The sequence below is a fragment of the Geotrypetes seraphini genome, chromosome 4, assembly GCF_902459505.1.
Source record: "Geotrypetes seraphini chromosome 4, aGeoSer1.1, whole genome shotgun sequence".
In the NCBI taxonomy this organism is placed as follows: Eukaryota; Metazoa; Chordata; class Amphibia; order Gymnophiona; family Dermophiidae; genus Geotrypetes; species Geotrypetes seraphini.
In genome coordinates, this window is record NC_047087.1 from 295,351,519 (window position 1) to 295,365,997 (window position 14,479).

At 44.8% G+C, this 14,479-nt stretch overlaps 1 protein-coding gene across 8 annotated transcripts in view; it reads right to left on the minus strand.

Annotated features, from left to right (window-relative positions):
- NT5C2 (5'-nucleotidase, cytosolic II) overlaps positions 1–14,479 on the minus strand; it is a 272,125-nt gene that overhangs the window by 174,671 nt on the left and 82,975 nt on the right. For all 8 annotated transcript variants that reach the window (XM_033942075.1, XM_033942078.1, XM_033942077.1 and 5 more), the window contains one exon: positions 3,802–3,875. In XM_033942075.1, coding sequence (XP_033797966.1) covers positions 3,802–3,875 — 74 coding nt within the window. The remainder of the gene's footprint in view (positions 1–3,801; positions 3,876–14,479) is intronic.

The window sequence follows — 14,479 nt, forward strand, 5'->3', positions numbered from 1 at the left end:
GAAGTAGAGCATTTGCAAAAGACTTCTGCATGAATTGCTTGCAGAAATTGAAACTGGATATGTTTCTAGCTCTCAGTCTAAAGGGGAGGAGCATGTGCTCAGAAAAGTGTTGGATTTCTGCAACTCCCGGATTGTGGGTTGGATTTGAATACCTAGTACACCTCTCCCTCGGTATTCGTGGAGGTTGGGTGTAGAGCTGGACTGCGAAGTGTGAAAATCACAAATAAGTTTTCAGCCAGCTCTGACCCACCCCCGCCTCATTCCAGACCTTCCCGCCTCCCTCCCAGACCTTACCTGATGGTCTAGCACATTATTCTTCAACCACCGGTCCATGGACCGGTGCTGGTCCGCAAAAATATCCTGCCGGTCCGTGCAGGGCTGGCGTGTGCCTCAGGCCCAAGATCAGGGGGGCCCGATGAGCTGTGTACAGAGGTAGTGTCTGCGTAGTTGCTTGAGTTGGGCCTGACGCATGGCTGGTGCCGAGGGAGGGGTGACTTGCTCCGCCCCTGGCACGGTACAGTTTTTGTAACATTGTTCTTTTGTACCCATCGCTTGTACTTGGGTGTACTTGATCCCACGGACTGTGTAAGTGATGTCAACCTCATCGTCCCACCTTCTCTTTCGTATTGACATAAAGAGGGACGCCGTTTTTTTTTTTCTCTCCCTATTTCCTGTGAAGCAGGCTCTGCATTTTGTGGTGCACTTCTCACAGGTTCACTTTCACCCGTTGTGAATAAACTTTGCTCCCCGAGGGTTGCCCCCTTCCTATCATCATTATTATTATTATTTTTTTGGTCGGGGTAATTTATTTTCTTTGTCGAGTTGGTGGGATAGGATTTAAACCCCTGAACCACTTTCTCAACTTGGTGTTGAAGGCCAAGAGGGATGGATCAGGGTTTGGTTTTTTTGTATCAAAGGAGGACCTAGGTCTAAAACAATGTTCTTCAACCGCCAGTCCATGGACCGGTACCGGTCCACAAAATAATTATTTTATTTCCACCGGTCCATAGGTGTAAAAAGATTGAAGAACACTGGTCTAGCAGGCTTTCGAGGCAGGAGCGATCTTTCTACGCTCCTGCCCCATGCAGATCACTCATAGTAAATGGGTGCCCCGAAAGCCCGCTAGACCACCAGGTAAAGTATGGGATGTCTGGAGGGAGCCTGGGAAAGGTCCGGAATTAGCTTTTTTAAAAAAAAATAAAAAATAAAAAATTGTGAATAACCGAATTTGCGGATACTGAAACCGCGGATTTGGAGGGAGAAGTGTATATAGAATCCAGAAGAGACTTAACAGAATTTGAGTTTAGCCTGAAGAGTTTTGCCTCAAACGTCTTTGGGGTCCTTTGCAGGCATAACTTATACTTTCTACTCAGTGTCCAGGAGCATTGCCACCCCAGCCACAGAAAAGAATCACCCCCAAAATTAGAAAATATTATTTAGCAGGCACTTTGTGGAGCTTCTTTCTGCTGCTGACTTCTAAGTGACATGTATCATGTGACACCCCCTCCTCCCCCCTGGCTCCTACACTTCTTATGCTGCTGTCTTTCTCCAAGCTCGGAAAGAAATGTCCAGGGAATTAGTACTGTGTTTTTCCATGCTCAAAACATGGGGGAAAATTTCACTTAAGAAAGCAAAGTGGACAGGTCTGAATTGCTGGTCTCGATTACATGATTAAGTACTAGTAATGCAGGCAAGGCTAAGATTTTCAGATTTTCTCCCCCTGATTTTCAGACGTTTTCAGGTTCATTCAAAACATTTGTTTTAATTTAAAAAAAAAAGAGATAAATTTGTACACCTTTGCTAAAACTTTAAATTGTGTTAATTTGTAGGTTAATTTGTTAAATTGATTTAGCAAGCACTACATTTTTAAGGCACACGGATAAACCAAATGTGCAGATCCCTATTAAGTACAAAGCAAAACAAGAAGTCCCCCCAAAAAAAGAATACTCAAGATACCAATCTAATCAATTTTGGTACCGACTGTTCAAATCTATCGTTTATTTCACAATAATGTATCAAAAGATAATATTGGTATTTTTCATATTAAAAAAGTCTTATCTTTGTCATGCACATAAAAACTTGGCTTGATATTCAATATTCAAAATACAGGGCAAAGAGACACCAGGATAAGCAGAAATAAGAATCTCAAGTTCGAGGATCTCATGCTAATTCCCATAGTGTCCTCTAATATGCTACAGATAGCTGATAACTCATGTCTTATATGCCTTACTTGTCCTAATTACAGTGGTCAACAGTACTCTCCATTGTCTCCCTCATAGTATGTTAAAGCCTAAGCTTGGGGTTTTTTCAGTTAATTAAATAGCCGTCTATTGGATTACTCAAATTCTTAAAACCAGCTATTAAATATTTAGTACAAACAAGTATTATCTTAATCAATTCAATTTTAATGTTATCTACCACAATTCATTTCATTACAATATTCTTAGAAATTACCAAAACTTAATTTATTAATAAATATCAGAATAATTCAGTTAGTGAACCTAATTCCCATCAACTCACATTCACTTTTCATGTGCTAGACTATTGTGCAATATCCGGTTTGAAGCCTCTCTGACTTGATGACTATGGACCAATGAACTAAGATCCAGTTTTGGACAGAAATAATCACAATGACTGTAGTATGTGTGTGAAAGTTGGAAAGTGAATGTGAGTTGATGGGGATTAGGTTCACTAACTAAATTATTCTGATACTAGTGTTTAAGCCTGTTACATTAATGGGTGCTTGAAAGCAGCCCCCTTTACCTCTCCCCCTCCAGTTCCTCCCTGACTGTCTCTCCATGACCCCCCTTCTGTCTTCCCCCCCCCAAGCAAAGCTGTCTGCCTCCCAGCACACCCCTCCCCCAAAGCAGTAATGCTACTTACTATTGATGCTTTAGCGCCAATCATAGAGACACAACAATCAGATGTGGACAATAAATTAGAATTATTAAGTAAGTCATGTTAAATATAATGCTGATGACTTTGTAGGCTTTGAACTAAACAACTGTTAGAATTTATTGTGGCTTTGGAAGGTGATCCTGCAGTGATATTGGTCCATCTGCCTTATTATTTCCTGTTTTTCCTTGAATTTTTTTGTTCTTTCTTGCTTGACTCCAAGTATATCGTGGATTAATGGTAGAATATGTGTGACCCAATAAACAAAAAGGGACCAAAATTGGGATGTGTGACTTATTTTTACCACAAGATAGAGGGATATCCTGTAAAATTTCAGCCTCAGGTATGGACTATTTCTTTAAAAACTGATAAATGTTTACCAATAAAAAGATTTTCAGAGACATGCATTTGAAAAATAGCAAAACTAATACATCTATAGCTAAGTAATCCAAAGTTGTAAAAAAATTGCTCAGTCCCTTTCTACTGAACCTATAATACACAAAATTTTCAAAAATTAAAGTTGCCCAAATTAACCCATCTAAACTTTATAGCCTTTATCTCTGTTGCTTCTACCATTTTGCTCAGAATGTCACAGATACTTTTTGATAAGGGGATTTCCTGTTTTCTTTGCTACTGCTGATTTCTTTTTCAAGAATATACTTCAGTACTTTCAATTTTTAAAAAAGGGCTTGGACTACCCACAAGATTTTACTGGCTTAATTTGCAGTTGACTGGTAGGAATCAAAGTTTTGGCAAGACTTTGACACAGGGAGTCATATCAAATGTTTATCTGGAACAGACTTATTTTATATTGCCTTCAGGGATTTTATTTTCGTAAGTTGTAGAGTGAACACACATTTTTTTTTGCTCTAAAAATTATTACTTCAACTTACTCTGTGTACTCACCAGCAAGGGTGTAGTCCATGTCAAAACCAAAACATTTGATCTTTTCCATAGCTAAGCTTCTGTTCACAAAGACCCTGTGTAAAGAAAAAAAAATAGGTTACAATTCATGAGAGACCAGCTATATCAATGAAATAATAATTGCCAGGTAAGTTTTAGTCTATGTCATCAACTATACCACTTCTAGTACAATAGAATTAAGCAATAGAAGCTGTCGAGTAAAGCCTGAAACATAAAAACATGATGGCAGATAAAGGCTAAATGGCCCATCCAGTCTGCCCATCCATAGTAACCATTATCTCCTCCTTTCTCTGAGATCCCACATGACTATCCTAGGCTTTCTTGAATCAGACAGTTCCATGCATCTACCACCCTTTCTGTAAAAAGGTATTTCCTTAGATTACTCCTGAGCCTATCACCTCTTAACTCATCTTATGCCCTCTCATTCCAGAGCTCCCTTTCAAATGAAAGACTCAATTCATGCGTATTTACATCACAAAGGTATTTAAACGTCTCTATCATATCTCCCCTCTCCCACCTTTCCTCCAAAGTATACAGATTGAGATCTTTAAATCTGTCTCCATACGCCTTATGACGAAGACCACACACCATTTTAGTATCCTTCCTCTGGAAAGGTGGGGCCTCCAGAATTGTACACAATATTCTAAATGAGGTCTCACCAGTCTTATACAGGGGCATCAATACCTCCTTTTTCCTACTGGCCATACCTCTCCCTATACACTCTAGCATCCTTCTAACTTTCGCCATCAGCTTTTCCACCTGTTTGGCCACCTAAAGATCATCACATTCAATCACACCCAAGTCCCGCTCTTCTGTCAAGCACTTAAGTTCTTCACCCCCTAAACTGTACCGTTCACTAGGGTTTTTGCAGCCCAAATGCATGACCTTGCATTTCATAGCATTAAATTTTAGCTGGCAAATTTCAGGCCATTCTTCCAGCTTCGCCAGGTCTTTCTTCATGTTAGTCACACCATACAGCCTGTCTACTCTCTTGCAGATTTTGGTATCATCTGCAAAGAGGTAAATCTTATCTGACAGCCCTGCAGCAATATGGTTTATAAAAATTTTTAAAAGAATAGGACCAAGAACAGAATCTTGAGGCACACCACTGGTAATATCACTTTCCTCAGAGCAACCTCTACCCTTTGTCACCTTCCACTCAACCAGTTCTTGACCCATCCCGAGGGCACTCAGTTTATTTATTAGATATCTGTGTGAAACATTGTCAAAGGCTTTGTTAAAATCTAAATACACCACATCTAGCGCACATCCTTTATCCAATTCTCTGGTCATCCAGTCAAAGAAATTGATCATATTTGTCTGACAAGACCTATCTCTAGTGAATCCATGTTGCCTCTAGTCCTGTAATCTACCAGATACCAGAAACGTCACCATTCTCTGTTTTAAAAAAGTTTTCATTAATATGTTTACCACAGAAGTCAGACTTACCGGCCTGTAAGTCCCTACTTTTTCCTTACTTCCGCTTTTGTGGAGAGGGACCATATCCGCCCTTCTCCAGTCCTCCGGTACCACTTCCAACTCTAGAGACTCAATGAAAAGGTCAATCAGGGGAGCCACCAGAACTTCCCTAAGTTCCTTCTGTACCCTTGGATGTACATCATCTGGCCCCATCGCTTTGTCTATTTTTATTTTAGCTAGCTTGTCTGAACACAACCCTCTGAAAATCGATCAGGGTCTACCACTCCTCCATCCCTATTCATGTTTGTCTTCTGTGGTCCCACTCCCAGCGCTTCAGCCATGAACACAGAACAGAAATATTTGTTAAGCAATTAAGCCTTTTCTTTATCAGCTTCTACATATTTCTCTCCTTCACCTTTGAGTTTCACACTGCCACTTTTGCACTTCTTCCTATCACCAATATATCTAATAAAAATGTCTTGTCGCCACGTTTTACCGTGTCAGCTATTTTTTCTTCCATTTGCATCTTTGTTTTTCTGACTACATGACCAGCCTCTCTTAACTTTAACAGGTATTTTTGCCTGTCTTTCTTGTTCTGTGATCTTTTGTAGTTTATGAAAGCTAACCTCTTATTCCTTACCTTCTCAGTTACCATATTTGAGAATCAGCGGCCTTCTTTTCCTCTTACTTTTACTTACTTGCCTCACAAAAAGGTTTGTAGCTCTTACAATTACTCCTTTCATTTTTGCCCACTGAATTTCCACTACTTCCAGACATTCCCTTCCAGACAACAATTTCCTTGACAAAATCCTCCATCCAAACAAAGTTAGTTTTTTTAAAGTCTAGAACCTTTGCTTTTGAACGAGCCCTCTCTACACCCAGCTTAATATTAAACCATATCATGCAGTGATCACTAGATGCCAGATGATCACCCACTATAACATCAGAAACACTTTCCCTGTTTGTAAGCTCTAAGGTCTAGATTCACTAACCTTCCGATCTATGGGTGATCTGTAGCAGGCCGACTGATCTGTGGCAAGCCAACTGATCATGCAAATGGGAGCAATCAGAGGCATGCCCCTCACCAACCACATGGATTGCTGGAGAGCAATCCTGACGCATGTGCAGACCATCTTCTTTGCCTGTAGATGGTTTGCGTATATTCTCTGCACAAGGAAGAGCTGGAAACTTTTTATACTTTTTTTTTTTTACTCTTTTTACTTTTCGCGAGCCTGTGGTTTTAACCTGTGGGTTTAAAGCGAGGCTGCACTGTTATGTTTTCTGGAACTTAACAGAAAACGCCATAGTGCAGCCTCGCTTTAAACCCGTGGGTTAAAACCATGGAGTCAAGGCAGCAAGAGCAGAAGAGTCGGGACAGAGAGTGGGGCGGCAAGAGCAGGAGAGTCGGGGTAGCAAGTGCGGGAGAGTCGGGGCAGAGAGTGGGGCGGCAAGAGCAAGAGAGTCGGGGCAGCAAGTGCGGGAGAGTCAGGGCAGAAAGCGGGGCAGCAGAGTGCAGGAGAGTCGGGGCAGAGAGCAGTGCGGCAAGAGCAGGAGAGTTGGGGCAGAGAGCAGGGCAGCAAGAGCAGGAGAGTCAGGGCAGAGAGCAGGGCGGCAAGAGCAGGAGAGTCAGAGCAGAGAGCAGGGCGGCAAGAGCAGGAGAGTCAGGGCAGAGAGCAGGGCAGCAGAGCACAGGAGAGTCAGGGCAGAGAGCAGGGCAGCAAGAGCAGGAGAATGGAGGCAGAAAGCAGGGTTTTTGCACAAGCGACAGGTCCTCAGCAGTTGCTTGTTTTTGGATTGGCCAGCCCAGTCGGTGTGCCTGAATTTTGTTAGTGAATCGAGGCCCTTCCTACTTTGTATGCCATTTCCCATCATTTGCAGATCGGATCGGGTGCAGATATGCTCAGAAGGTTAGTGAATTGGGTCGGGGTTGCAAAGTGGTCAGGACATGATCAGTAAGCTTAGTGAATCAAGGCCTAAGTCCAGTATAACTCCTTTCTGCGTAGGTTCCATTATCAACTGCTAGAACAGTTCTCCTTGTAGAGAATCCAGAATCTCACTACTTCTAAGACCCAGCAATAGGGATACCCCAATCAACATCCAGCATGTTAAAATCACCTATTAGTAAGACTTCTCCTTTTTCAGATATGTCTACTATAAAATCTCTATCTACTTCTTCTGTCTGTGATGGAGGCCTGTATATCACACCAATGTAAATATATTCACCATTCCCTCTTTCCAAAATGATCCACAGTGCCTCTTCCTTGCCCTGTAGATCCTACAATTGTGTGGCTTTCATATGATCTTTAACATATAACGCTATTTCCCCTCCTTTTTTTCCTACCTTGTCTTTCCTGAACAGATTATAGCCCGGTATAACTACATCCCAGTCATGGTTCTCTGTGAACCACATCTTCATGATCACCACTATATCCAACTCATCTTCTTCCATCACAGCTTCTAGATCTAGAATCTTGTTTCCCATACTTCAAGCATTAGTATATAATGTTTTCCAGACACTGCCTCATTTTCTTATCCGTGTACAGGCATCTGAGCCAATCTGGGCCTTAGGTCCCCTTCCCGTGCATTCCAGGATGCACCGGGAAGGGGAAGGCCGAAAATTTTAGAGTGGTGGGCCAGCAAGCAGGAGGGACTTGGCATCCCTCCTGCTGTCATCATAATTTAGAGGTAAGGGGAGGTTCAGGGGAGAGGGTCTGGGGGCATCCGGTGGCAAGAAGGAGTTGGCTTATGAGACTTTGTCTTTAAAAGGAAGGATAATTCTTATTTGAGTAATAAAAGGAACATTAACATATTGTAATTAAGGGCAACACCTACATTTTTTGCTTGTTGAGTTGTCAGGGTAAGGTGGCCAGTTAAGATTTCTGGAAAAAAGATTGTCAAGTTGTATATGAGAAGAGAAAAGGCTAATCAAAGAGGTAAAGAAGTCTTGCAATTTTTGAAGATGGCGTCCTTGAGGAGACCATGTAAGGGCAACTTAAGTAGCTCCTTAGGCATTTCATCAAAATCTAAAGTATCTAGTAGTTCAGCTCTGAGTTCAATGTCAGCCTCCATCTTGACAGGGAGAGCCTTTCCAAACTGTTTAATATATTTAGTGAAGCAGGTGGAGACCTTCTTCTAGGAGAAGGATGAGGAGACAGATCTGAAGGAAGACCATAAGATTCAGGAGCTCATAAAGTAGGCTCAAATTCAGAATCAGAGTGGCCACAAGAAAGATTAGCCATAAGGTTCAAGTTACCTGGGAATAGCGAGAAGAACTTCCTCAATGTCGGTACCGATCCAATGAGGATGATGATGAGGACCAGCGCAGCTACACTGTACGAGGCAAGAGAAGGGAGCTGAGAGACGAGAGCAGGCGAGGTGCTAAGGAAGCGGAGAGGCGAGGCGCCGGAGAAGGGAACAACGAGGTAGCGGCGAGAGTAGCTCCGCCCACCCCCACCACGTCAGCAGCTAGCGACTGGGCTCCTCTGTAAAAGAAGGCAAGCCAATGGGCGCAGCTACACTGCACGAGGCAGGAGAAGGGAGCAGAGAGAGAAGGGAGCAGGCGAGGCTCTAAGGAAGCAGAGAGCAGAGAGGCGCCGGAGAAGGAGAAGGGAACAACGGGGTAGCGACAAGAGTAGCTCCGCCCAACCCCACCACATCAGCAGCTAGCGACCGGGCTCCTCCGTAAAAGGAGGCAAACCAATGGGCACAGCTACACTGCACGAGGCAGGAGAAGGGAGCAGAGAGAGAAGGGAGCAGGTGAGGCGCTAAGGAAGCGGAGAGCGGAGAGGCGAAGCACCGGAGAAGGGAACAATGGGGTAGCGGCGAGAGTAGCTCCGCCCACCCCCACCACGTCATCAGCTAGCAACCGGGCTCCTCTGTAAAAGGAAGCGAGCGAACGGGCGCAGCTACACTGCATGAGGCAGGAGAAGGGAGCAGAGAGAGAAGGGAGCAGGCGAGGCGCTAAGGAAACGGAGAGTGGAGAGGCGAAGGAGAAGGGAACAACGGGGTAACAGCGAGAGTAGCTCCGCCCACCCCCACCATGTCAGCAGCTAGCGACCAGGCTCCTCTGTAAAAGGAGGCAAGCCAATGGGCGCAGCTACACTGCACGAGGCAGGAGAAGGGAGCAGAGAGAGAACGCGAGACGCTAAGGAAGCGGAGAGGCGAGGTGCCAGAGAAGGGAACAACGGGGTAGCGGCGAGAGTAGCTCCGCCCACCCCCACCACGTCAGCAGCTAGCAACCGGGCTCCTCCGTAAAAGGAGGCAAGCCAGCGGGCGCAGCTACACTGCACGAGGCAGGAGAAGGGAGCAGAGAGAGAAGGGAGCAGGCGAGGCGCTAAGGAAGCGGAGAGGCGAGGCGCCGGAGAAGGGAACAAAGGGGTAGCGGCGAGAGTAGCTGCGCCCACCCCCACCACGTCAGCAGTTAGCGACCAGGCTCCTCCATAAAAGGAGGCGAGCCTACGGCACACAGCCTTTCGGTGTGCGGCAAAGGCGCTCGTCTTAGCGAGAGCGCCTTTGCGAAGAGCCAAGTCGCAAACGACAGGACACCTAGGGGGCAGCAAGGTAAGAACAAAAAAAAACCCCAAAACATATAACTAACTAGCAACAGTTAGTACACAGCGGGTAGACTAACCAACACACAGCAGGCAGTTCACACAGCGGACAGACTAGCACACACAGCGGCTGTTGCAACACAGCGGACAGACTAGCCAACACACAGCAGGCAGTTAACACACAGGGGACAGTCTAACACTCACAGTGGACAGACTAACGGGCGCAGCAAGGAAAGCACAAGAACAAAGTAAACACCCGGCACATAGCTAGGTAGCACACAGCAAGCAGAATAACCAACACACAGCAGGCAGACTAACCAACGCAAGCAGGCCAACCAACACACAGCAGACAGACTAACAACCGGAGACTAACAGCAGGCAGGAAGGCAGACTAACAACCGGAGTACAAACAACAACTGGAGCACAAACCCAAGTAAAAAGACAGGACCAGGAATGGCAGGGAAGACGAGAAGCACCAAGGCTACAATCAAAGTCAACCCCCCGGCTGCCGAAGAAATCCAGATGAAGGCCACAGTCTCCGTGCAGACTGAAGAGGACCACCACCCCAATGGAAGGCGGAGATCTCTGTACAGACTGAAGTTGAGCCCCACCTGAAGACTTCAGTCTCTGTACAGACAGAAGAAGACACCCAGCAACAGCTCAACGGAGACATCCTGCAGGAACTGACAAGTCTGAGGGAAGAAGTGCAGCGCTGAGAAGTATCCGGGAGAGCAAGGCATTCATCGATGGAGTCCTCCTAGAACTGTCTCAGGTCTCCGAGCAAATGCACAAAGACAGGTCCATTCTCAGGACTCCCGAACCAACCAGGTATGCAGCATTGGAAGTAACGGCTGGGGTACAAGAAGAGACTCGAGACGATGAGACCTGGCATCTAGTCACCTCTGCAAGCAAACACAGAAGACAGTCCTCCACTTGGTTATCTTCAAGCAAGCACAGCAACCTCACATCGACTCCGCATATCACCCTGAGCAACAGATTTCAGCTCCTACAAGAAAGACCCGCCAGCAGAACTCAGGAGGATATTCAGGAAGACTTCCAGGAGTGTAATCTCAAAACCCGGCAGACGACCCCAACTCAAAAAGCAACAAATTAGTACCCCCCCCCCCAAGAAGAAGCGCAGAGTGGTCGTCATTGGGGTCTCCATGCTGAGGGGTACCGAGGGACCGGTATGCAGACCAGATCTACAAGCAAGAGAGATCTGCTCTCTACCAGGAGCCAAGATCAGGGATGTGACTACCTGCATTGGAAAAATAATCAAGCCCCAAGACCCCTACCCAATGCTTCTCATCCACATCAGGACAAACGACACCACTAGAAACTCACTGGAGAAGATACAGGAAGACTTTAAAGCCCTAGGAGAAAAACTGAAGCAACTGGAAGCGCAGGTGGCCTTCTCTTCCATCCTACTGGTAACAGACAAAGGAAGAGCCAGGGAAGAACGTATCAAGAGGACTAACGAGTGGCTTAGAGGATGGTGCAAGGAGATGAACTTCGGCTTCCTGGACCACGGCTGCACCTGACCGGAAGAGGGAAGAACGTCCTGGGACGACGCCTGGCTCACTTTCTCCGGAAGGCTTTAAACTAGGTGAGCCGGGGGAGGGGACCCACTCTCACACAAGATGGGTAAGTAACTCGGAGGTAAGAAATTGCGCGAATACTAAAGGGGACAGAGGGAGGGAGGGAGGTAGAGCGAGAGATACAGTCTTAGTATCTGAGGTAAGTAAGCAAGTCAGTAGAGTGGGGGACAGAGGGAGAGATGGAGACTCCATCTTGGGGCCAGGGGAAAAAAAAAAAAAATTGCATGGACAGGGGGTCAGAGGGGAGAAATCACATGGACGCTGATGAAGACAGAGGCAATAGTAAGGATGACAGAGGCAATAGTAAGGATGACAAAGGCAAGATGGAAAGGGGCAAAGGCAAAATTGAAGGCAAGATTGAAGGGGGCAAAGGCAAGAATGAAAGGGACAAACTATCTCAGTCAGAAAACACTCCATGCAAAAAGATAGAATGGACAGCCATGTATGCTAATGCTCGTAGCTTGGGCAACAAAATACTGAAACTGGAAACGGAAATAAGAAACACCGACCTTGATGTAGTGGCGATATCAGAAATGTGGTTCTAGGAGTCCCACGGATGGGATATGGTCATACCAGGATATAATTTACTCTGTCGAGACAGAGAGGGCAAATCAGGAGGAGGGATAGCTCTGCATATTAGAGATGACATCAAAGTCACTAAAATCACAGACATCAAGTATACGGAGAATCCCTCTGGGTGAACCTTGCCAGGGGCAATAACAAATGCCTATATCTTGGTGTTGTATACAGACCACCAAGACAAAAGGAGGATGCAGACAACGAACTAATGGAAGACATTGAGATCATCAAACTGCGTGGAGATACAGTGCTGGTGGAAGACTTTAATATGCCCAATGTGGACTGGAACAAACCTTGTGCTACAATCAGCGGCAGCAAGAGGCTACTTGCCTCCATGCAAGGAGCACACCTCAAGCAGACAACCACAATGTGGTTTGGTTCCACCTCAAGAAAGGATCCAATAGGCCAAACACATCGACTAAGGTTCTAAATTTTAAAGGAACTAACTTTCAGGGCATGGGGGACTACTAGAGGAACTATGGTCGACTTTGAAATCTACCCTGCAAGGAGCAACCAACATATACATCAAAACCGAGAGTAAACGAAGCAGAAAAAAATAGACCACAGTGGTTCTCCGCGGAGATCTCAGAACTAGTAAGGCAAAAAAAAAAGCTTTCGTAAACTACAAACAATCACAACGACCCGAAGCTAAAGAAACCTATCTGGCCAAATCCAGAAAAGTTAAAACGACAGTCAGAGAGGCCAAACTCCAGATGGAAGAAAACATAGCTAGGCAGGTAAAGAAAGGGGAGAAATCCTTTTTTAAATACGTTAGCGACAGGAAGAAGAACACAAGCGGTATTGGCGCCTAAAGAAATCTGACGGCAACTTTACAGATTTGGATGCAGACAAAGCAGAACTACTCAACAACTACTTCTGCTCAGTCTTCACCTACGAAGCACCAGGATCCGGTCCTCAGCTACAGACAAAGGGGAATTTGGGGGACCCATTCTGGGACATGGAATTCACTGCGAGCGAAGTCTACCAAGAATTATCAAAATTAAAAGTAAACAAAGCTTTTTTTTTTGGTGGAATTCAGTTTGCCATATATATAAGATGGAGCGTACATTTGCAACACAAAAAGAATATATTGATACGTTTAAGAAGATTTGGGGACCATTAACAGATTTTTGCAATGATTGATATAATTTTTTTCCCATAATAAGATACTTGATAAAGGGGGGGTGGGTAGGTTTATTCTCTTTATCACAAAATATCAATAAATTATCATAATATTTGTTATATTGTATGCAACTATCAAAAGAAGGGGAGGGGAAGGGATTATAATTGAATAATAGTTGATATAATTATTAAATATTATATGATGTCTAAAAGTATAGTAAGGATTATAAAATGATATGTTGTATTTACAGTAAGTTATGGAAATATCAAGTGTATACTTAATGCAATTGTATGAATTTTTATGATACACTTGTTGTTATATGAAAAATGAATAAAAATGTTAAAAAAAAAAAAAAAGTAAACAAAGCTATGGGCCTGGATGATCTACACCCTAGAGTACTTCGAGAACTGAGTGAAGTCCTGGCAGAGCCGTTAGCTGTGCTCTTCAATCTTTCCCTAAGCAAGGGAAAAGTTTCCCTGGACTGGAAAACTGCCAATGTTATCTCGCTCCACAAAAAGGGATGCAGGTTGTCACAACCCCAGCCTTAAGACTAGGGTTGTGCCAGGTCTATCTCCTCCAAATCCAAGCCTTACCCTAAAAAGGGCTAATCAGAGGGACAGGCTAAACTCTGTCAAACAGATAGGGTCATAGTTCCTATCAAACCAACATGATCCAGAACCCTGGGGAGGGGAGGAATATTGGGACAACAGCCAGGAGCAACAGGAGGTGCCTTGCAAAAAGAAACAGCCTAGGAGGCAGGCTCCTAGCTCAGAGAATTCACAGCTGTTGAGCCCAATTAAGGCTAATCAGAGAGCTCAGCAGAACCAACAGATTGTCCCTCCCACTTGCAGGTTAGGGCGTGTTCAGCTCAGGGCTTTAGAGGCTCAGCTCAGGAGAAACAAGGCAGTCTACCCTGGGTCAGCCCAGGAAGGAGGCTCGAGGGACTGGGCTCCTGAAACCCCACCAAATCAGGACATTGAAATGGCAGATGTTACTACTATCCCTGAGGCAAACCAGCCAGCCAGCCAGGATGCCATAGAGCTGATGGATACCTCTATGGAACCTGAAGAAATCCACATGGATGAGAGTTAAGTGGAATTTCTTGACTGTTTGTGATTTAAATTTTTGGTTTTTCTTTTGGGCTGTCTGAAAGCACAAGTGTGAGCAGTGCTAGGCTCACTGCTGCAGCTGTGCCTTATTTTGGGGACAGTGAAGAAAGTGTTTGGTGCATTTTTACTTTTGCCTTTTTCTATTTTGAGAGGACTTTGTGATTGACTGTGTGAAAGGGGTAGTAGCATGGGGAGAATCCACACAAGATCCTCAGGGTGGGATTGTGGGGCCAATTCTTTGGCAATCTTTAAATAAAGTGGATTCAGCTACTCCCCTTTCCC